Source organism: Ranitomeya variabilis, chromosome 2 (genome assembly GCF_051348905.1).
Source record: "Ranitomeya variabilis isolate aRanVar5 chromosome 2, aRanVar5.hap1, whole genome shotgun sequence".
In the NCBI taxonomy this organism is placed as follows: Eukaryota; Metazoa; Chordata; class Amphibia; order Anura; family Dendrobatidae; genus Ranitomeya; species Ranitomeya variabilis.
The window spans coordinates 350102831-350128332 of NC_135233.1; the positions used below are offsets into that span (position 1 = coordinate 350102831).

The 25502-nt window shown below is 43.3% G+C and overlaps 1 protein-coding gene across 6 annotated transcripts in view; it reads left to right on the top strand.

Annotated features, from left to right (window-relative positions):
* Window positions 1-25502, top strand: part of MAP3K10 (mitogen-activated protein kinase kinase kinase 10) — a 93107-nt gene that overhangs the window by 12692 nt on the left and 54913 nt on the right. The window contains exons 1-3 of one of the 6 annotated variants that reach the window (XM_077285548.1): window positions 11108-11288; window positions 15826-16178; window positions 16896-17978. The exons of 1 other annotated variant lie outside the window; for it this stretch is intronic. In XM_077285548.1, the coding sequence (XP_077141663.1) occupies window positions 17237-17978 (742 nt within the window). In that variant the 5' untranslated portion in view covers window positions 11108-11288; window positions 15826-16178; window positions 16896-17236. Of the gene's footprint in view, window positions 1-11107; window positions 11289-15825; window positions 16179-16895; window positions 17979-25502 lie in introns of those variants that run through there. 4 more of the 6 variants (XM_077285549.1, XM_077285550.1, XM_077285551.1 and 1 more) reach the window with 4 other exon arrangements.

Sequence of the window (25502 nt, forward strand, 5' to 3'; positions counted from 1 at the left end):
ATACACTTGTAGGCTACAAGAAGTGAGGGGAGTGTAACACGACTATATAACATATAATTACAGTTGTATCCAGCATTACAGCTCAGTCCCCATAGAATGTAATACAGCACAGCCCCCATAGACTATAATACAGCACAGCCCCCATAGACTATAATACAGCACAGCCCTCATAGAATGTAATACAGCACAGCCCCCATGGAATGTAATGCAGCCAGCCCCATAGAATGTAATACAGAACAGCCCCATAGAATTTAATGCAGCACAGTCCCCATAGAATGTAATGCAGCACAGCCCCCATAGAATGTAATGCAGCCAGCCCCATAGAATGTAATGCAGCACAGCCCCCATAGAATGGAATGCAGGCAGCCACCATACAATATAATGCAGCACAGCCCCCATAGAATGTAATGCAGGCAGGCAGCCCCCATAGAATGTAATGCAGGCAGGCAGCCCCCATAGAATGTAATGCAGGCAGGCAGCCCCCATAGAATGTAATGCAGGCAGGCAGCCCCCATAGAATGTAATGCAGGCAGGCAGCCCCCATAGAATGTAATGCAGGCAGGCAGCCCCCATAGAATGTAATGCAGGCAGGCAGCTCCCATAGAATGTAATGCAGGCAGGCAGCCCCCATAGAATGTAATGCAGGCAGGCAGCCCCCATAGAATGTAATGCAGGCAGGCAGCCCCCATAGAATGTAATGCAGGCAGGCAGCCCCCATAGAATGTAATGCAGGCAGGCAGCCCCCATAGAATGTAATGCAGGCAGGCAGCCCCCATAGAATGTAATGCAGGCAGGCAGCCCCCATAGAATGTAATGCAGGCAGGCAGCCCCCATAGAATGTAATGCAGGCAGGCAGCCCCCATAGAATGTAATGCAGGCAGGCAGCCCCCATAGAATGTAATGCAGGCAGGCAGCCCCCATAGAATGTAATGCAGGCAGGCAGCCCCCATAGAATGTAATGCAGGCAGGCAGCCCCCATAGAATGTAATGCAGGCAGGCAGCCCCCATAGAATGTAATGCAGGCAGGCAGCCCCCCTAGAATGTAATGCAGGCAGGCAGCCCCCCTAGAATGTAATGCAGGCAGGCAGCCCCCATAGAATGTAATGCAGGCAGGCAGCCCCCATAGAATGTAATGCAGGCAGGCAGCCCCCATAGAATGTAATGCAGGCAGGCAGCCCCCATAGAATGTAATGCAGGCAGGCAGCCCCCATAGAATGTAATGCAGGCAGGCAGCCCCCATAGAAAGTAATGCAGGCAGGCAACCCCCCCCCCCCACCCAATAGCTCCACAATCCAGTCATCACTCATTGATAAAAAAACAAAAACAAACACACTACTCACCTCTCTCCTCGTGTCCCGCGCTGCTCCTGGCTCCGGCCTCAGCAGTCGCAGTCTGCCCGCCCGGTCACACAGCAGGTGCGCGATGATATGACGTCATCGTGCACCCGCAGTGTCAGCGGCAGGCAGAGCGGGGAACGATGGGAGAGGGGGCGTCAGCAGACGCTCTCTCCTCCATCATTGCATTCAACTTGTATAGTTGAATGCGGGGCCGGGAGTGTGCCGCGACAGCGTGGGGAGTGTGCCGACAGCGGCACATTCGAGCGGCCCACTACTGCCATCGGCCCTTCTGGCATTTGCCAGAACTGCCCTATGGCCAGTCCGGCCCTGGTGGAAGGTGACTATCGCAAGTGCCGGGGACCTGAGCGAAGAGAGGTGAGTATGTGATTTTTTTTATTTTAATCGTAGCAACAGCAAATGGGGCAAATGTATGGAGCATCTTATGGGGCATATATGAGGAGCATGTTATGGGGCATATATGAGGAGCATCTTATGGGGCATATATGAGGAGCATCTTATGGGGCATATATGAGGAGCATCTTATGGGGCATATATGAGGAGCATCTTATGGGGCATAATGTGTGGAGCATCTCATGGGGCCCCTAATGTGTGGAGCATCTCATGGGGCCCCTAATGTGTGGAGCATCTCATGGGGCCACAATGTAAGGAGCATCGTATGGGGCCACAATGTATGGAGCATCGTATGGGGCCATAATGTGTGGAGCATCTCATGGGGCCATAATGTATGGAGCATCTCATGGGGTCATAATGTGTGGAGCATCTTATGGGGCCATAATGTGTGGAGCATCTTATGGGGCCATCAACCTTTATGCAGCATTGTATGGGGCAAATGTTTCTATGGAGCATCTTATGGGGCCATTATTAACCTTTGTGCAGCATTATATGGGGTATATTTTAATATGGAGCATCTTATGGGGCCATCATGAACTGTATGGAGCATTATATGGGGCTCCTGATTCAATCTGGATATTCAAAAACACTTAACCTACTGTTGTCTCAATTAATTTTACTTTTATTGGTATCTACTTTTGACTTTTCACATTTACCGGTAGCTGCTGCATTTCCCACCCTAGGCTTATACTCGAGTCAATAAGTTTCCCAGTTTTTTGTGGCAAAATTAGGGGGGTCGGCTTATACTCGGGTCGGCTTACACTGGCAGTATATAAAGCAATCAATTGGACAACTGGATGTTCAAATAAGTTAAAGGGAGTAAAAAAATAAAAAAAGTAATAAGTTAAAAACGTTTTTTTTTTAAATGGAAGTTAAAATCACAAATCTTTCACCCTATTAAAAATTCAGACAACAAAAATATATACACTGCTCAAAAAACTAAAGGGAACACTTAAACAACAGAATATAATTCCAAGTAAATCAAACTTCTGTGAAATCAAATTGTCCACTTAGGAAGCAACACTGTTTGACAATGAACTTCACATGCTGTTGTGCAAATGGAATAGACAACAGATGGAAATTATTGGCAATTATCAAGACCCACTCATTAAAAGAGTGGTTCTGCTGGTGGGGACCACAGACCACATCTCAGTACCAATGCTTTCTGGCTGATGTTTTGGTCACTTTTGAATGTTGGTTGTGCTTTCACACTCGTGGTAGCATGAAACGGACTCTACAACCCACACAAGTGACTCAGGTAGTGCAGCTCATCCAGGATGGCACATCAATGCGAGCTGTGGCAAGAAGGTTTGCTGTGTCTGTCAGCGTAGTGTCCAGAGGCTGCAGGTGCTACCAGGAGACAGGCCAGTACACCAGGAGATGTGGAGGGGGCTGTAGGAGGGCAACAACCCAGCAGCAGGACTGCTACCTCAGCCTTTGTGCAAGGAGGAACAGGAGGAGCACTGCCAAAGACCTGCAAAATGACCTCCAGCAGGCCACAAATGTGCATGTGTCTGCACAAATGGTTAGAAACTGACTCCATGAGGATGGCCTGAGTGCCCGACGTCCACAGATGGGGGTTGTGCTCACAGCCCAACACCATGCAGGATGCTTGGCATTTGCCACAGAACACCAGGATTGGCAAATTAACCACTGGCGCCCTGTGCTCTTCACAGATGAAAGCAGGTTCACACTGAGCACATGTGACAGACATGACAGAGTCTGGAGATGCCATGGAGAGCGATCTGCTGCCTGCAACATCCTTCAGCATGACCAGTTTGGCAGTGGGTCAGTAATGGTGTGGGGTGGCATTTCTTTGGAGGGCCGCACAGCCCTCCATGTGCTAACCAGAGGTAGCCTGACTGCCATTAGGTACCGAGATGAGATCCTCAGACCCCCTGTGAGACCATATGCTGGTGCGGTTGGCCCTGGGTTCCTCCTATTGCAGGACAATGCCAGACCTCATGTGGCTGGAGTGCGTCAGCAGTTCCTGCAAGATGAAGGCATTGAAGCTATGGACTGGCCTGCCCGTTCCCCAGACCTGAATCCGATTGAACATATCTGGGACATCATGTCTCGCACCAATCACTACTTCACATTGCACCAGGAGTTGGCGGATGCTCTATTCCAGGTCTGGGAGGAGTTCCCTCAGGAGACCATCTGCCGCCTCATCAGGAGCATGCCCAGGCGTTGTAGGGAGGTCATACAGGCACGTGGAGGCCACACACACTACTGAGCATCATTTCCTTGTCTTGGGGCATTTCCACTGAAGTTGGATCAGCCTGTAATTGGATTTTCCACTTTGATTTTGAGCATCATTCCAACTCCAGACCTTCATTGGTTAATAAATTTTATTTCCATTGATGATTTTTGTGTGATTTGTTGTCAGCACATTCAACTGTGTACAGAACAAAGTATTCAATGAGAATATTTCATACACACACACACACACACACACACACACACACACACACACACACACACACACACACACACACACACACACGGTTAGTATCTCCATAACCGTGCTGAACTGAAGAATCATTTTACTAGTTTATTTTTACAGATTCATGATTGCCATAAAAACGGAACCCAAAAACAATTGTGGAATTGCATTTAACAGCGCATTGCATGGTTAAGTGAAAATTATCGATTAAAACTACAACGTACCTTGCGGAAAAAAATAAATCAAGAAGATCTCATAGTGTTATGTCAATGAAAAAAGTTTTGACTCTTGGAAGAATTTTTGGAAGGAACAAAAGTACAAAATCGAAAATGTACTGTACAGGGAAGGGGTCGAGCTTGCTGTGATATTAATGCCTTTTCCAGCACAAACTACAAATGTCACTGTAGTACGTGGCAGTGACTCCTCATAAATAGGCATTTAAAATGTTTTCTTTTCAATTAAATTACACCAAACAATGGAAAAATATTTGGAATTGAGAGTCCTCAGTGGTTGATACATTTTAATGGCTAAAGATGGCAACAAATTGCAAGCTTTGGAGACTACTCAGGTCTCTTCATCAGGCATAGACAATTGAAAACTCTCTGACTGCAATATATAAAATGAACAGCAGGTGTCAGTATAGGACAACCCACAGGCCAAACAATCTGGAAACAAACTGCAAATGGGTAATGCAGGAAGAAATGGAGGAAGAAATGCAGGGAAAGACGCTGGATTCTATTTTTTATTTTTATTATTGTTATAAAGGTGGAGTGTCATTTCAAATACAGTCATATTTGATAGGAGTGGAAAATCTGGCTTCAACATATCACAATAAATCTATTCCCTATTATAACATATGAAGGTAATGGGATTGGGTGATACTGTTATTTTTTTTTTCACCAGCCTAGGGCAGTATTTGAGCATTGTAGAGCCACAGATTTGAGCAGTACAATAGGATGTTTTCCTTGGTGGACTGAGCAGTTCCAACTGATAGGGTCCGTCAAATCTCTTTATAATTCCATGTCTGATTGATTAGATCATGATCATGCGCCGCTATACACAGGAACAGGGCTTCTGCGGCTGAGTCTGAGGGTGTGGGCACACATAGCAGTAGTATGAACGCAATGCCTCATGTACAGGTCAAACGTGGTTCCGCTGTGTTTCATCAAAGGCAGTAATGATATGACTGTGTACGCGCTTGTCCCCTAATTAAAAGGACACCTTTTTTGTAGAGATGTGATGTGCCAGTCATGAGAAATCAAGGATAGAAGCCATATGCAAATCAGGCTGGAAGTGCACTGGGGGCGTGTCACTGCAATTTAAAGAAGCAGTCTAAGTGCATTGACACGCCCCCAATGCACTCCAAGTATGATTTGCATAGAGTTTACATGGTACATTGGAGCTCTACAAATAAAGATGTAATTTCTTATTAGGGGACAAGTGTCTGCACAGCCATCATACCACTGCTCCCATGTGTAAGTACGAGGTGACACTGTTACAAGCTGCGCAGCCGTGTGAGTATCAGATCACTGAGAAATTGCAACACAAAGTCTATAATGTTATATAACATGTTATCATACAGCAGTTACATAAATCCCTATAATTAGCATTCTGTAGCAATTGGCGGACGCTCCTAAAAAGTCTGACTTATTATTATTATTACGTAAGAGAAGGGCAGGAACATCCGTGGCGCTAATTTGCTTGCAAACCGCCACGGGAGTATCCAGAGATGACCTACGTACGGTATTTTTGGGGATTATTTGAGTGTATAGAGACCTGCAGTATGGATTGTCAATCCGTAATCCCTGCATATGTTGCGGCTGTCGTACAGCAGAGAGACATGCAACCGCAGGGACTTGAATATATTTTTCTAGCACACCGAAGACACTTGGCTAGCACCCGAGCATGCTCGGATAAGGTGTTATACGTTCGCTCATCATTTCTGCTAATCAGTGGTGGAGCTGAGGATCGACTAGGAGGCCCGAGACACCTAGTCCTGTAGTGATACTCTCCTGTTGATAAAACACTGATTGTATTGAAACAACAACACATAACTCTGTAAGTGACACATCACTGGAATCAGGGTCTCTGCTCCTACATCGTGCTGCTCTCAGGTTACATAGTAAAAACCTGCTGGCATATTTAAACCTTTTGATTGACATGACCTAGAGACAATATCTATAGGAAAAATAGATGATAACTATATAATGTAACCATATAATGCGGAACATCTGCTCCCTATATGTAATTATATCTGAGTCATGCAGGGTAAGGGTATAGCAGATAGTAACCAATGTGGATGTGCCGATAGACACACGTTCCATACAATACGGATGATCTCTCCTTATCCTGTTTTTCTCACTTAGAAACATACAACCTTTAGCCTTCCCATCACTGGCTTCTACAGATATCTTTTATGGCTTCTTTACACATCTACAATCCTCAGTGGTGAAATTACAAATCCAGGGTTGTCTTGTTTGATAACGGCTCCTGGGACACTTTGGATTAATGGCCGCTCCACTGGTTCCATCACCAAATCAATGTCCGCACCGCGACCGTACATTATGCCGCCCCACATAACGGTGTGACGTTCCCTCCTTAAGGTCTTCACCATTATACTTTGCATTATTCGTGTCCAGCATGTTTATTGTGGAGCGAGCTGTAGTTTTTGATGTCCTTTCTAATTTTTGATCACTTTTTACTCAATTTTTATGGGACGCATCACCACCAAAAAACTCTGTAATTCCACAGTTTTTTTTTTCCTTTACCATATTTACTGTACAAATTAATAAACTTTATATTTTAAAAGATCAAACTTTTACATGTGCATTAATACGAAAAAAATATATATATATTTCTCTTCATTTATTTAGATTCTGAATATTAAAAGGAGCTGATTTAAAATTTTATTTATATATTTTTTTTTAATTGTTAAAATATTGTGAATATTTTATTTTTAACACCCTCCTATCTCCCCTCCTTTAACGTTAACCCATTGATTGCAGAGGTGAAGAAAGGGCGATGACGAGAAAACACATCCCCTCCCAGCAAGGCTCTGATTACTTAGATTCCATGTGATTGACAGCGGTATCTAAGGGGTAAATGGCGGCGATTGCAGCCCCATGACTTTATAGCATAGCTGCCATCTGCCACTTATGATATGGGATCCGTGGACAGCGAATGTTGGGAAGGAGTTAAAAAAAACGGACCAAATGCGACTGGTAAACCCAGCCCATACATTTATGTTCAAGAGCCGGACAAATCACTAGAGCCACACACACACAAAAATAAAATAATATATGGGGGATGAAAAGTATCACAAAAATATATTACCAATAGAAGTCAGAAAAAAATGATGGATAAAATAATATATATATATGGGATACTTTCTGTCAAGCGTTTAGGACATATTATAATATTAATCAGCACAAAATGTCAACATTAAAAATGGCGTAGTGATAAAAGTTGATTATCCAGAGAAAACTTTTTAATCAGTAAGATCCCTCTAAATTGTGTACTACAGGTAGACACTATAGTATTGTACAATAAGCAGCATTTGATTTCATTGATTGCAGCAATCCAGGCTATCTGTGCTATTTGAGGAATGCCAGCCGCGTCAGCCGGTTGGGCTCTGTTAGGAAGGTGTGGCGCCTGTCACGTGGGATAGGACAGGTATTCTGAGATTGCAGTAAATCAGGAAATGAAAGTTTCATCTGGCGACATAGTAGCCGCATAGAACAGGCAGAATTTAGTGTAACCGTACACAATGAGATCTGCATTGACACATGCATTGCCATGGACTGGATTCAGTGCAGACAGTGATAAATTATAATTTATTTCAATATATTGCACATTTTTAGTCCTACTGGGGACCTGAAGATGGGACGGCTTAAAGGGGTTGTCCAAAATGATGATATTGATGACCTATCTCAAAGATAGGTCATCAAAATCAGATGGGTGGGGGTTCATCACACGATAGCCCCCCGATCGTCAGCGGTTACCAACCCTGACTGTGAAGGGAGTTGGAATAGCGCTGCCCCATACACCATGTAGTGGCCATTCCTGTGTACTGCAGCTCATCGCCTATTCAATTGCATGTATACAATATATTTTTTTTAACCCAATTTAATTAATAAGGTTAATAAAACAGGTACAACAAACGAAAGGGGATAAGAAGTTGTTGAGCTTGTTCTAAAATTTGGGCTTTTAAACCCTGTCTAGAGGCGTCTAGGAACTCTCTCTAGAACGCACTTTGATTTTGAACTCATACTGTAGCTGTCAGAGCTGCATGGAGAACAATGAATAGATTGAAGGTCTTAGCATGTGCATAATTTAAGAAGGGATTCTGCAAAGCCCACTTCTTAAGTTCCAGAGCCCTGATCTCGTGATCCTCGGGGGAGGGTCTTAGTGATCAAATCTGTAAGTTTTCCCCTATCCAATAAATAGGGAATAACTTAATATTTTGGGAATAACTCTTTAAAGTCTTTAAAACAGCCAAGAGCAATTGTTTTGATTGGTAGGACCCGCACTGATCAGACAGTCAGTGGTTGGAGTACCCCTTTAAGGATCATACATGATGATTCTTAGACAGTTTAATATAATACGGGAATTTATCCTGATTGATTCAATTGTAATTTTATATTTTTTGACTATTAATAGAAGAGAATGAGTGGTAAATTCCTGCTAAGCCGCTTATCCCACACGGACAAACAGCACGAGGTAATATAACCCCCCATGAGGACCTAGTGTCATCTCCATCCAGGTGGCTGAGCAGCGTTATTCCCTGGGTCACAATAATGTATGGTCAGGACATGGTTAATAACACAGAGCTGTACCTGGGTGTATCCCTAGTGACCTGAAGAAGCAGGAATGTGGTGGAACCTGCTCCGCCAGCTGCTGATACACTAACTTACCTTCCAGTCTGACCGAAACTAGGTCTCTCAAAAATAGAACGGAGTTTGAAAGAGATATTTCACTATGTAGTAAACTTTCCTTCCCTTACACTAAACATCAAAAGAAGCTGAGAAGGATTATGACAACAGAGACCTTTCAGGCTCTGTTCACACAGGTTGGTTTTTTTTTTAGGCATTCATAAACAACAAGTTTTTCAATCAGAGAAACGCTCCATTTTTGGGGAAGTTTTTTGAAAAAAAAAAAAAGTTTTTCTTTCCCAGAGGCTTTTGCTGAAGATTAGTTTAAGGGTATGTGCACACGACGGGTTCATTCCAAACGGAAGGTTTACCTAGGCGAAGTCGCTTCGGGTAAAAAAGCGTGCAATCTTTTTCCTGAAGCAACTTCTTGCTGGCAGTTTTGTCGCTGGTTTTATAGGCTGGCGTCTTTTTGCTGTGCATTCAATTACAAAGAGCAGGCAGCTCCCAAACCAAGCCGTCCAAAGAATGAAAGCTAATGATGAGTGAACATGCTCGGATAAGGTGTTATCTAAGCATGCCCAGGTGCTAACCGAGTGTCTTCGGCGTGCTCGAAAAATATGCTCGAGTCTCTGCGGCTGCATGTCTCAGGGCTGTTCGACAGCCGCAACACATGCAGGGATTGTCTAACAAACAGGCAATCCATGCATGTGTTGCAGCTGTCGAACAGCCACGAGGACTCAAACATATTTTTCAACAACCATATGCTGTCTATACAGGTCAGCGTAGGGTAATATAATAATTCACAGATTGCCAAAGGCAAATAAATCTCTAACTTAGGACCCTAAAAAATAACTTTTAATTTAAAGACGAAATTAGACTTAAAATTCCACACTATCAGTGTGCTTCTGCTGGGCCAGGAGCGTTCTGGTAACAGGACTCATGTCTCATAAATTTGCTCATAGCCCAAATCATGTCCACTGGCAGTATTCTGGGGTAAGGGATAAGGTGCGACCGCTACCTGTAACCCGTCTAATCCCCCTACACATGCACTGATAATGCTATTAAAATTGCTCCTAAAGCCTCCCCATGTTTCACCAGCCATACTGGCTTCATCAGGGATTGAGGTTACCTCCCAGTATAAGTACACTAATAGTGCAGAATTTTAAGACTTATTTCCATTTTAAATTGATTGATAAAAGTTATTTTTTAGGGTCCATAGTTAAGGAATTATTTGCCTTTGGCAATCTGTGAATTAAACATATTTTTCAAGCACGCTGAAGACAGTCGATTAGCACCCGAGCATAAGAACGCATTTATCCGAGCACATTTGTTAATCACAAGTTACATCTTTTACAGCTCCACGGTTTCTGGACTCTGAAGAGGTTAAAAGAAGTAACAAAAGACTGAACATGCGCACAGCAATGTTGTTTTTACATTGCTGTGCGTTATGTCCACCTTTTGACGTAGTTTTCTGGTTTGGTTTCTTCCTAATTTCAGGCCACATAATACCCCCCATACTGTCGGGACAATACAGCTATATAGAGCCCGTGTAGGATAATCACCTGGTGCCTAAATGATATACAACATAATTTCAGTATTTGGTCAGTATTTTTCATCAGTATTTGTAAGCCAAAACCAGGAGTGGGTGATAAATGCAGAAGGAAATAGGAGGATTACACATAGGAAATGTGGAGGAATTGCATAGTAAAGGGTAAAACTGGTCCACAACACAAGTCAATTTCCGCTGCAGATTTTCGTTAAAATCTGAAACGCAAAGCTGGAAAAATCACCGTCCGGTGTATGTAGACCCCAAAATGTGTCTTCAGCCCCCAGAAATGAATGCAATTGCTGCAGTGTTCTCGTGCGACACTAGATGGAGCCCTTTTAGCTGGAGACACCTGCGCTGCACATTGGAGGGAGCATCACAGCCGCCTCTCCATTGTGTGCATTCACCTGCCATGAGGAGGCACAGGATGGAGCCGCCTCATTGTGCCGCGGCCTGCCCATCACCTCCCACCACACAGCGCAATCACAGCTAAGACTACACTTCCCAGAACCCTCTGCTCTGCCAAGGGCGGGGCCAGCCGCTGCTTGTGTCTGAGCAAAGGTTGTGCAGCAGTGGAGCAGGTTATGTTGTGCAGGAGCAGGTTACACATTAAAGCCATGAGGGAGGGGTCCTAATGTCTGGAGCCGGGACGTCTGCTTTGCTTTTGACACTTCCTGGTATTTGGCATTGACAAAACTTTATTGAAAAAGTCATGTGCGGATTACATGTGTTTATTACCTGCGGATTTTCCACATCTAATGCAATTCTAGGGGGAGGGGAGAATCTGCACCTAAAACTCAGCATGGCTGCAAGAGAAATTGACATGTTGCAGATTTCATTCACCGCACTTTAGTGAAATGGTTAGAAGATGCAGTTTGGGTTTTTTTACTGTGCAAAAACCTAAAAACATTTCATATCTGCTTGCAAAAAAACTCATCAATTTTTGGGGCTGTAATATGCTGTGTGTGGGGGGTTTTAGGTGCTTTTTCATTGCAAAAAATTTATATAAAAAAAAACATTTCACAAAAGTGCGTCACAAAGCTCATGTTTATACAAAACTCTGCCGAAAACCACACGTCTTTTAGAAGCTGTTTTAGTTGTGGATTTTTCAGCCCGTAATATCAATGTAAAAAAAATTAATTTGCACATACCTGTAGGGTATGTATACCTGACATCTTTAAGATAAGCGGCGCGCCCTCTAAGTTTTTTAAGGCAACAATGACGACGCGTCAGGAAAACACTGGCAGTTTTTTTCCCTGAAGCCTCTTCTCTGGTGACTTTCCAGTCATTTTTTGAGATGGCCTCTTTTTTTGACAACCCATTCTTGTCTGATCGGTGCTTGAAGTTTAGCACAATGTAGGTTTATGCACACCACTGTTTTTTCCATATCTGAGAAAAATGGTCCAGTTATTCTCAGACTTTGATCAGACCTGGGGAGAACAAAAAAAAATTCTCCACCTTCTCTACTTCTTCGACCAGTAGACTTGCATTACTAATTTTTATCCGAACCTCGGATCAAAAGCAGACATGTCTCCCATTTTTTTTCCGTGGACCACTCAGTCCAAGAAAAATATTGGACTTGTGCACAGCCCCATAGAATATCTCGGGTATGAGTGCTATCCATGAAAACCAACTATAGCACTTCTACGCAGAAATTGTTTTTGTGCACGAGGCCTTTCTGGTTTTTTTGCTTACTTGTTCATTGTTGATTGAGAACTGAAGAGTCTCCTGGCCAAGGACCTAAAATTTTAATGTTTTGTTCACTGAGCCACTTAGATATCAAAAATGCAAAATTGTGGTTGAAATATATAGTTTTTTGCGTATTTGGTGTAGAATCTACGTCTTCTATATGCGGATTCTGCTGCAGATTTTACCATCTCTGGTGAAACCCAATCCACGCTGATTCCGCACAAAGAATTGACATGCTGAGGATTTAAACAATGTACAAAAATTATTTTGGTGCAGATTCTACACAAAAAAATAAAAAAAAAAACGTGGATGAGATGAAATGAAAACTTTTGCTGTTACATGCTGTGGATGTTACATACAGAAAATCTTAGGTAAAATCCGTACCAAACGCGGAACGTGTGAACCCAGGCATAGACTTCTATGAGGAAATTGGTGATCCGGTCACCAACCAGGGTCTGGCTAAGTACAGTTACTAAGTGGTGTTGGGTGCATTGGAGGATGTGGAGACGGTTAAAAACGTGGGGGTTAGATATTAGTTGGATCGTTTGGGGTACTGCATTACCACTAGACTGACACAGCACGAGATGTATTGGAGACGGAGGTGTTACGTTCAGATTATAGAGGATGTTAGTCTTAGATCAGTTGCAGAACGGAGGGCACATGTAGGCCATAAACAGAGATGAGAGAGGAGATATAGTGTGGTGCAGAACTGTGGAGAGCTTAGTGGGTGAGAGGTGAGTTTGTATTGTATTCTGTAGTGAATGGGTAACCAGTGCAATGACTGGCACAATGTAGAAGCATCGGTGAAGCTGCTGGACAAAAATATGACCCTGGCTGCTGCATTCATGAAGGATTGTAGAGAAGAACGTTTGGTTAGAGGGAGACAGATCAGATGAGAGTTGCAGTAGTCCAGACGAAAGTGAATAAGAGCGACCGAGTTTTTGCAGTTTCAACGGTGGGAAAAGGTCTGACTCGGGAGAAGATTTTAAGGCAAAAGTGACACAAGCGAATGAGTGATTGGATATAGGGAATAAGGAAAGTTGTGTGTCAAATACGAGGCCAAGACAGCGAGTTGGCCGCTTGGTAGTTATGGGCGAACCACCCAAGGAGATTTAAAAGTTGGGTACAGGAGAGAGGAAAAACAAGGAGTTCAGTTTGGGAGAGATTCAGTTTCGAATAGAGGGAGGGCATGATGTTAGAGACAGCAGACAGACAATCCCTGGTATTTTGTATTAAAGTTGGGGAGATGCCGGGTGAAGAGATGTATAAGTGGATGTTATCAGCATAGAGATGGTACTGGAAACCAAATCTACTGATGGTTTGGCCAATAGGGGAGAAGAGGAGAGGATTTAGAACTGATTCTTGAGGAAGGGGGAGATTAGAGGAAGCAGAGCCGGCAAAAGATACAGTGAAGGAGCGGTGAGAGAGGTAGGAGGAGACCCAGGAGAGAACAGTGTCCTTGATGCTGATAAAGCGAAGCACAGTGAGGAGGAGCTGTGTCCACAGTGTTGAATGCTACAGAGAGATCCTAGAGAATCTGCAGGAAGCAGTGACCTTTAGGGTACTGTCACACAGTACCATTTTGATCGCTACGACGGTACGATTCGTGACGTTCTAGCGATATCGTTACGATATCGCAGTGTCTGACACGCAGCAGCGATCAGGGATCCTGCTGAGAATCGTACGTCGTAGCAGACCGTTTGGAACTTTCTTTCGTCGCTTGATCACCCGCTGACATCGCTGGATCGTTGTGTGTGACAGCAATCCAGCGATGTGTTCGCTTGTAACCAGGGTAAACATCGGGTAACTAAGCGCAGGGCCGCGCTTAGTAACTCGATGTTTACCCTGGTTACCAGCGTAAACGTAAAAAAAAAAAAACAGTACATACTTACATTCCGGTGTCTGTCCTCCGGCGTCTCAGCTTCTCTGCAGTGTGAGCGCCGGCCAGCCGGAAAGCTCTGACGTCACCGCTCTGCTTTCCGGCTATGGCGCTTACACAGTGCAGAGAAGCAGAACGCCGGGGGACAGACACCGGAATGTAAGTATGTACTGTTTGTTTTTTTTACGTTTACGCTGGTAACCAGGGTAAACATCGGGTTACTAAGCGCGGCCCTGCGCTTAGTAACCCGATGTTTACCCTGGTTACCCGGGGACTTCGGCATCGCTCCAGCGCCGTGATTGCAATGTGTGACCGCAGTCTACGACGCTGGAGCGATAATCATACGATCGCTGCGACGTCACGGATCGTGCCGTCGTAGCGATTAAAATGGTACTGTGTGACGGTACCCTTAGATATTGCTGTTAATAGGTCATTAGAGACTTTAGTAAGGGCAGTTTCAGGAGAGTGTGTAGTTACAGCTGGGGAGAGGGACTGAAGGAGATGTGAGGGAGTAGGGTCACTGGTGCAAGTTGTAGGGCGAGAAGAAGCGAGGTGTCATGGAATCGTAGACTCATAGAATGTTAGAGTTGGACGGGACCTCAAGGGTCATCGTGTTCAACCCCCTGCTCAATGCAGCGCAGGATTCACTAAACCATCTCAGACAGACGTCTGTCCAGCCTCTGGTCACTTTTTATTCTGTGACAGTCTCAGCAATGGAAAGAGAACTTGAGTTGTAGGCAGGAGGGGGATCAAGGCTCTGAGGGAATTGTGCAAAAATATTTTCTCAGTTATGATTGATTTTTTTTTTGTAGGAAATAAGTGTCCCGATCGTCAGCCCTAAGGTTGGTGACGGAGGCCTGTACTTTAGGGCGCAGGAGGGAGTGAAAGGTTTCAAAGAGTCGTTTTGGATTGTAGGCTAGTGAAGTGAAGTGATGAGGATGGAGAAGTAAACTTGATGGAGCGCAGCGTTATAGGTTTTGAGCATGAACTTATAGTGGATGAAGTCTTCTGCTGACAGTGATTTTTCCCACAGACGTAAGCAGCGCTGGAGAAAACGTGTTTTTCATCTGTGCTGTTTTTTTCTGCATGTGGCCGGTGCTGCTTCATCCAGGGCGCTCTGCAATGTATGGTTATAATGTGACAATGCTGAGTCTGGACAGGAGATGGAGGAGATGGGACCTAAAGATGACTGTATGTCGTTCATAAAACCGCTGCAACAAATCCATGGCAAAAAAATGCATTACAAAGACATAAAAAATGCAGTAAACAAAGCAGATGGATATAATTACAATTCCCAAATAATACTGAAAATCTATCTGTAAATTCTAGATACATTGCGTGAATAATGAAAATATTGCAACTCCAACAATATTGCTAAAACAGCAAATGTTTATCTTTTCTCATTGGGTTAAAGGTTTTCTGTACATTGCACGTAGCATCTGCTTAAACATGTCATTACAATATGGATTAATTCTCCATAAGACATTAATCCAGTAGGAAAAAATAAATAAAATAAAATCAGTGTACAAATTACCTAGTGACAATTGGAGCTTACGTGTTATTGAATATTTATTTCCAGGGTTTCCCGCAATTGCAGGGCACAACCTGCTGGCCACACACTGTAATTGTCTCTTTGCACCATGTAGGAAACTACAACTCCCACAATGCAATTGGACAGAAGCAGGGAGGTGAGGGGGTGGCTGTGTATCTGCTGTGCCTGGAACAGCTGACAGCAGCCTGTGTAAGGTGAATGGAAACCATTACCCCAGAGAGAGGAGGCTAGAACTAGATTCTCGCAGGTGATGGATGAGAATGACCACATCTTCACCTTGCCAAGGAGGGATGGATAAGAGGATGATGATGGTGCTGGAGACGATGGGAAGATTGTGAAAATTGGTGCATGTCTACATACCGGGTGCTATTGCTGCTTTAGGTCCTTGCATGGTTGCAAGAGATCTTCTTTCCATGACAGATCGGATCCCAAATGTGGACTTGTGAGGTACGTGATCTACTGGATTGCATATGTTAATATTCTATTTGATTGCCTGGATGTATAAATTATACATTGCTATACTCGTAATAACGTCCAAACTGCTAATATCCCGTCAGGTGATCCTTATATTGACCCGGCACTGTCTGATCCCACTCAGATGATCATTATTTTGACCCAGCATTGGCTGATCCAACTCCTATCAGCAAATCTCTCGTATAAAATCCACCACTGTCTGATCACATATTACCCGCTTAGTCAATTCCCTTCTGTCTGTATATGACATATAGGATCCCATTGCAGTGTGATCAAGTCTGACCATGACATATCCTTATATTGGAAGCCCAAAAGTGAACGATCCTAATCATGAAGTCCGATACATTGTTGTTCTGTTACGTATCTACTGATCCGTTCCCCTAAAAAGTCTATGCATGGCTGGTATGTAACAAAATGTAACCCTAATCCCCAAGACAATGCTGTGTGACAGGTAGCCGGCCAGTGTCAAACAGCAGCATCGGATTTCTATAGATCAACTTAGCACAGACATGGGTTTAACCCTTCCCAGATCTCGCGATCGAGAAGGAAGTCTTCTGGTAAACACTGGCTCATTATTAAATGAGTGTGGAAACCGTGGGTAGAAAACAAGATGTTCCTCACCACCTTGAACATGTGTTTGTTATTTTTAATGAAGCTTTAATATCTCTAACTTTTCCTAATCCCTCACAGTTCCTGTTTGAAGCTTTCCAAGTCTTGAACTTCCAGGATTCACAAGACGCTAAGACCGTCACCTAATTCACCTGAAATTTTAAGAACTCTCCACCCAGATGTACAGGAAAGATTTGACTTGGTCTAAACCATTTTATTAAACAGATTTGCTTGTCCAGAATGCGGCTTTTAGAAGCTAGATGGAACGATGAGTAATGGAGTTGATCCCGGGATTAATCGGGGGCCACTTTATGCACATCTGGTCTCGGACATCTTTATATCTCTTTATTATGAGAACATATACATTGGACAAGTTCAACCTTGGGATTAGAAGGAGTAAAATGAGATCTTGACCTGCAGGTATGGATGGTTTTCCAAAACCTGAGACAATGTTGTGGCAAACATCTAAAGACCCAAAGGAAAATGGAACGTGGCACGATACGGAAGGTTATGGGGGCTCCAATCCTTTGTGGACAGCGGTTTTTGATTACGAGGCCACAGCAGAAGAAGAACTAACATTAAGAAGGGGTGACTTGGTGGAGATTCTTTCCAAAGACTCTACAGTCTCTGGCGATGAAGGTTGGTGGACTGGAAAAGTTAGAGACAAAGTAGGTATCTTTCCAAGCAACTATGTGGTCAGTGACCTTAAATATACTAGCTGGAAGACCACCGTGACAGATTTCCCTCATCCACTGCAGATAAAGTTTGAGGAGTTGCATTTGGAGGAAATCATTGGGGTGGGAGGTTTTGGGAAGGTCTACAAGGGAATATGGCGAGGAGAAGAGATGGCGGTTAAGGCAGTACGACATGACCCAGATGAAGATATCAACGTAACGGCAGAAAATGTCAGACAGGAAGCCAAATTGTTTTGCATGCTGCATCATCCCAACATTATTGCCTTGAAAGGAGTATGTACGACACCTCCGCATCTTTGCTTGGTCATGGAGTATGCAAGAGGTGGACCATTGCATCGGGCCTTGGCTGGAAAAAAAGTACCAGCTCATGTACTGGTCAACTGGGCTGTACAGATTGCACGAGGCATGAAGTATCTTCACAGCGAGGCCATTGTACCCATTATCCACCGGGACTTGAAGTCCAGCAATAGTAAGTGTCTATTGGGAGAGGCGGCGACCATTGTTTTGTGTTTTATGTGGGTGGATGATGGTTTGAAGTTCTCATCTGCCACTCCCTTCTTAAAATTCGCTCTTAGCCTTTTTTTGTAAATGTCATCAGTTAAAGACCAGATATAGCCTATGGCCCGAAATTCACGACATGCCATCACTCACTCCTATTTCTGCACCTCTGTTGTCAAGTTTGTGAATGAACTTAACCTAGGTAGACCACTTTAACGTGTTGTATGAGTTTTGAGGGCACATGCAATGTCTATGTGATACAGACCCTTCCTACTGATGCCCACCTATTGGATATTTATAGGGTATTGAGTTGATAGGCAATCAAAAGGGTTTTCCACTAGATGACATATTGCTAAGAAAAGCCATAACTTCCTCATCGGTGGTTGCCAGACTAACGGGACCAGTCTCGATTTTAAGAACATACTGAAATCAGTATGCATAAAATAAATCATGCAAAAAGAAATTAATTATGTTCCCCAGAGGTTTTTAATACCCTTCTGAAGGATGAGGTAAAGCACACAAACAATTGTAGTTTAAAAAAAATGTCAAAATAAATAAAAAGCCTGATTACCCCCTGCCAATATTCCCCCAGTCCTAAAAATCTACTAACCAGGTTATGTTATTTATCAAATTTAACACCACCAGACTCAAATCTGAATTCTATTATAAGGTTCTTTTAATATCCAAAATATTATAGGGCTCATTTATCGAAACTGTCTAATTCCTACACAGTGCAAAGTTAGACGAGATAGTGGGAAACTACAGCATAATTGTCATGGTCCTTGCTGTTTGGTAAATTTGGAGAATATTTAGACTTTCTAGTCCAAGTTTACACCATCTTTTAGATTACTTTTTGGTTGAAATATTCACATTTTTTTATTTGCGGTGTTGTGCATTAAGCTACAACCCTTTGTCAGATAAGACACATAAACAGACAATAAACATGGTGACGTTTTTTTCACACGCATTTTATTTGATAATTCTTCCCATGTCTCATAAAAGGACAAAAATGGCTTTAATGGCATAAAAAATGAAAATCATTCTATCCATTCAATCAGCACAGTAGTTAGATATTCAGCATTAACACAGGTATCCCTCCCAACCCCTCCATACACATGCATACTCACCTTGACTGAGCATGCATGTGTTCTCACTCAGTAACAAGAATGGGAGTAAACCAGTGCCTGAAACCACTGGCAGACCCAATGACAAAAATGCCCAATCCTTACCTTTCCCAATATCTGCTGTAGGTAGGGAGTCAGAAGGCCCATGCGCACATTAAATTGTTGTCTGGTCCTGCCAAATCTCTGGGATCATTAAATATCCATCCAATGTGTATGGCCAGCTCAGGTGCCTCCATGCTGTCACTTGTTTTACTGAACGGAGGCATCACTTAAATGGGGTTTTCTTCAGGTTAAAGTTCTGCAGTCACACTGTGGATGCAGATTGCTGAATCCTGATGGGGTGCAATGTGTACACTGTCAGGATTCCACTCTGCTGCCTGCTCGAGTGGTTATCATTGGACCCCAAGTATGAAATTTATATACTTGTAGTTATATGCCGACTAGTTTCTCATCCACTTTTCTCAATAGAACATTAAGAAAATGTTGTACTTAGGGTCAAGTGATATCGCTTGAGCAGGCAAGGGACTGGCATCCTGACAGTGTGCACATTGCACATCAGCACTCTGCAATCACATAGAGTGACTGCACAACTTTAGCTGAAACCCAGAAAATCTCTTTAAAGCTCCTTGGCTCCAATGCAAAACTGTAACAGGCTGGTTCCACACGTCTGTGAAACACAAGCCTGTGCCCTGTTTTGGAAGACCTAAGCTGACTACCCGGTCTCCTGATGTAAGCAAATTGCTGCCTATATCCATATGAGGCAATTAACTCAGGTCAGGGTACCCGGAGGTTGGGCCTGCTGATCCGAGCACAGACCATATGAACCCAGTCTTACTATATGCCAATTATAATATATGGCGGAGGGGCCTTTGGTGTGACTACTACCTCTGTACCCCTATAGTTATCCTCTGTCAAAGAACCAGTTGGGTTCATTTTCTTTAAATATTGTCTTGTCCTTCAAAAAGTTTATTTCTGCAAGAGACACGCTGTGATGGTCTTCAGTAAGGAAAGGGGCCTCAAACTGTCCCTGATGGTACCCTAACTATCCCTGTCCCAGGGGTACTCTTGAAGTTAGAAAGGCTCAAGTCTCCAACCTCTCTTGAAGGTAAAGAGGCTGAAGTCTTTGACCTTACTATGCTCCTGCTAAACCCTGATCTATCCCCTTCCCCTCTCCCACCCCATGAGACATGGGACAGAAATGTAGGTTAAACAAGACACAAAGACAAAATAGATATAACTGAAAACCTCTATCATACAAAAGCATTAACCAACAATAGGAAGGAGGATAGGTACTGCGAGGAATAAACTAAATGGGAACAGAGACCAACCACTTAGCTTGAGCACATAGCACAGGAAGTCGAATCTTTCACCGACAGGGACAAGAAGGTCTGACCAGTTTTTATAGGAAGAGGTAATGACCTGATCAGAAGCTGCTGAAATGGAGCTGTATGTTTCTGTGCAGCATAGAAAGGGTCATTAATCTCTTCGGCACAAAAGGAAACAAAATCCATTTAATATGGGATACAAATCACACCATCTCTAAAGAAAACTTGCGATTCATTATCCAACATGACCATCTAACTCCAGGTCTTCTAGAGGGACGTGACAATCCTTGTGACACATATATAGGCGGTATTCTACATCTAGGTCTGCTGCAAAAACATTCTTCCAATATTTGCATAGTAACTGCATTAAATCTATTCTTAGAAGAGAGGACATTATGTAATTATGTTCCCGAAAAACTGGTGCAATCATTATCTGGGATGAAATATTATTTGTCTCAGATCGGTCACAGTGGAACAAGCTAATTTCATATAAGTGCACAACGACGACTAATTGTAAAAGCAGACGGCGTCTTTATTGCTTTTTTTAAATTATTTTTTTTATTATAGAAAGCTTTTTTTTTTAATTCACATGATACTTTCATCAACTTAATTATTATTTTTAGCGCTCCTAACAATACATATAGTATTGTATTGCCTTGCTTTATTAAAATCCCAGTGCTTGGCTCACAAGGGTGCAGTTCTGCTTGGCGGTGACTTCTAGTACGGTACTGCTTTCTGGAAGGACTCGGCTTTATTACACTCCCATATTAGCTACTAGTTGTATGAATCCATATTATGACACCCATAGAAGTGTATTGGGTGATCTTGTTCCTCCATGTGCCTTACAGAGGCACAATTGTGTTTTTTCTCTCTCTCTCTCTATACAGTACAGACCAAAAGTTTGGACACACCTCCTCATTTAAAGATTTTTCTGTATTTTCATGACTATGATAATTGTACATTCACACTGAAGGCATCAAAACTATGAATTAACACATGTGGAATTATATATTTATCATACCGCTGCTGCCGCCTCCTCGCTCGCCCCCGGCCTCTGCTTCTCGTGCGCGCGCGCATACCAGGTTCAGTGCTGCGCGTGTGCACTTCTGATCTTCTGTCGGCGTTCCTCTTCGTCTCCTCTATGGTCCTGGAGAACTAGTACCCGGAAGTCGGTCCTCCTTATTGTCCTCTCTATGGTTCTGGAGGTCTGTTACCCGGAAGTGCTACCCTGCCTTTAGGTATTTAAACTGCTTCCTGCTGTCCCTCTGTGCCTGGTTATCATTTGTTCCTTCAGGTGTTCTTGGCCGCTCTTAGTCTCTGTGTAGTTCGTTTTCCCTCTGACTTTGGGTTTATCCTGTCTTTCCTGTATCCTGCTAGCCTCTGCGTTCCCTCAGTTCCTCCGCCAGTCCCTGCACTGCTGCAGTTTACCCACCAGTCCTGTGTCTCTGCAGTACTCACCTATCCTGTGGTCCTACTATCTCCGCCTCTTCTTGGTCTTCTCCCGTCCTGGTCCTCTCCCGTCCTGGTCCTCCAGCTTCCGTGGCGATAGTCCCTCACGGGCCTGCCCCTAACTCTCCCTGTATAGGGGGCGGTCTATCTGGTCAGCTCGTCCGTGAGGGGTTCGTCGTCGCGGTCTAGAGGGTCCACTTTACGTTTTCCCTCTTTGAATCATCACACTCACTATATGACTGCACTCAGATGACATCTGAGTGCAGCCTGATTCTTACAGCATAACAATATTTAACAAAAAAGTGTAAAACAACTGAAATTATGTCTTATATTCTAGGTTCTTCAAAGTTGCCACCTTTTCTTTTGATGACTGCTTTGCACGTTCTTGGCATTCTCTTGATGAGCTTCAAGAGGTAGTCACCGGGAATAGTCTTCCAACAATCTAGAAGGAGTTCCCAGAGATGCTTAGCACTTGTTGGCCCTTTTGCCTTCACTCTGCGGTCCAGCTCACCCCAAACCATCTCGATTGGGTTCAGGTCTGGTGACTGTGGAGGCCAGGTCATCTGGCGTAGCACCCCATCACTCTCCTTCTTGGTCAAATAGCCCTTACACAGCCTGGAGGTGTGTTTGGGGTCATTGTCCTGTTGAAAAATAAATGATGGTCAAACTAAACGCAAACCGGATGGAATAGCATGCCGCTGCAAGATGCTGTGGTAGCCATGCTGGTTCAGTATGCCTTCAATATTGAATAAATCCCCAATTGTCACCAGTAAAGCACCCCCACACCATCACACCTCCTCCTCCATGCTTCACGGTGGGAACCAGGCATGTAGAGTCCATCTGTTCACCTTTTCTGCGTCGCACAAAGACACGGTGGTTGGAACCAAAGATCTCAAATTTGGACTCATCAGACCAAAACACAGATTTCCACTGGTCTAATGTCCATTCCTTGTGTTCTTTAGCCCAAACAAGTCTCTTCTGCTTGTTGCCTGTCCTTAGCAGTGGTTTCCTAGCAGCTATTTTACCATGACTGCCTGCTGCACAAAGTCTCCTCTTAACAGTTGTTGTAGAGATGTGTCTGCTGCTAGAACCCTGTGTGGCATTGACCTGGTCTCTAATCTGAGCTGCTGTTAACCTGCGATTTCTGAGGCTGGTGACTCGGATAAACTTATCCTCTGAAGCAGAGGTGACTCTTGGTCTTCCTTTCCTGGGGCGGTCCTCATGTGAGCCAGTTTCTTTGTAGCACTTGATGGTTTTTGCAACGGCACTTGGGGACACTTTCAAAGTTTTCCCAATTTTTCGGACTGACTGACCTTCATTTCTTAAAGTAATGATGGCCACTTAGCTGCTTTTTTCTTGCCATAATACAAATTCTAACAATCTATTCAGTAGGACTATCGGCTGTGTATCCACCAGACTTCTGCACAACACAACTGATTGTCCCAACCCCATTTATAAGGCAAGAAATTTCACTTATTAAACCTGACAGGGCATACATACATACATGGTGGTCCAAAAGTAGGTGGACAGTATGTGTAATAGGGTTATGAAGGGGGAGATTTATCAAACATGGGGTATAGTGAAACTGACTAAGTTGCCCTTAGCAACCAATCAGATTCCACCTTTCATTTTCCAAAGAGTCTGCGAATAATGAAAAGTGGAGTCAGTTTCACTTAAAACCATGTTTGATAAATCTTCCCCTTCATAACCCTATTCCACCTACTTTTGGACCATCCTGTATATACAGTCATATGAAAAAGTTTGGGCACCCCTATTAATCTTAAGCTTAATGTTTTATAAAAATTGTTTTTTTTTGCAACAGCTATTTCAGTTTCATATATCTAATAACTGTTGGACACAGTAATGTTTCTGCCTTGAAATGAGGTTTATTGTACTAACAGAAAATGTGCAATCTGAATTCAAACAAAATTTGACAAGTGCATAAGTATGGGCACCCTTATCATTTTCTTGTTTTAAATACTCCTACCTACTTTTTACTGACTTACTAAAGCACTTTTTTTGGTTTTGTAACCTCATTGAGCTTTGAACTTCATAGCCAGGTGCATGCAATCATGAGAAAAGCTACTTAAAGTGGCCACTTGCAAGTTGTTCTCCTGTCTGAATCTCCTCTGAAGAGTGGCATCATGCGCTCCTCAAAACAACTGTCAAATGATCTGAAAACAAAGATTATTCAACATAGTTGTTCAGGGGAAAAATACAAAAAGCTGTCTCAGAGATTTAACCTGTCAATTTCCACTGTGAGGAACATAGTAAGGAAATGGAAGAACACAGGTACAGTTCTTGTTAAGGCCAGAAGTGGCAGGCCAAGAAAAACATCAGAAAGGCAGAGAAGAAGAATGGTGAGATCAGTCAAGGACAATCCTCAGGCCACCTCCAGAGATCTGCAGCATCAACTTGCTGCAGATAGTGTCACTGTGCATCGGTCAACTATACAACGCACTTTGCACAAGGAGAAGCTGTATGGGAGAGTGATGCAAAAGAAGCCGTTTCTGCAAGCACGCCACAAACAGAGTCGGCTGAGGTATGCAAAAGCACATTTGGAGAGCCAATTTATTTTTGGAAGAAGATCCTGTGGACTGATGAAACTAATATTGAGTTGTTTGGTCATACAAAAAGGCGTTATGCATGGCAGCAAAAAACACAGTGCGTTGTATAGTTGACCGATGCACAGTGACACCATCTGCAGCAAGTTGATGGTGCAGATCTCTGGAGATGGTCTGAGGATTGTCCTTGACTGATCTCACCATTCTTCTTCTCTGCCTTTCTGATGTTTTTCTTGGCCTGCCACTGGACACATACCCTTAGGAGATGGTCCTGGCACTTTCTGGACTTTCTTTGGTGCTCTGAAGCCTTCTTCACAGCAATTAAACCTGTCTCTTTGAAGTTCTCAATGATCCAACAAATGGTTTATTTAGGGGCAATCTCACAAGCTGTAACATCCTTGCCTGTAAATCCATTTGTGATGTAAAGCAATGACAACTGCATGTGTTTCATTGGTGGTAACTATGGTTAACAAAGGGCAAAATTTTAAAGCACTACCCCCTCAGGTGCTTTAAATTATTACTGATGCTTTCAAGCAACCAGTCTTCTTTTATAATTCAGTCAGCATGATAGGGTAACATCAGCTGCCTTGTCCTTATTAACACTTTCTCCGGAGCTAATGAGAGGATCACTGAGTAATTTTGTGGCAGGGCTGAAAAAGAAGTGGAATTGTTTTTTTTTGTGTGTTAATTTTCATGGCAAAGAATGACTTTGCAATTTTCCGATCACTCTTCATAGCAATGTAGAGTTAATGCAAATTACCCCTTTAACCCCTTGAAACCTTGCCCTTTTTCATTTTTGCGTTTCTGTTTTTTGCTCCGCTTCTTCCCAGAGCCATAACTTTCTTATTTTCCCGTCAATATGGCCATGTTAGGGCTGCTTGTTTGCAGGGCAAGTTGTACTTTTGAATGATACCATTGGTTTTACCATATCATGTACTCAAAAATGGAAAAACATTCCAAGTGCCTTGAAATTGCAAAAAAGTGCAATTCCACAAGGGTTTTTTAGATTTTTTTTTCCATGTTCACCAAATGC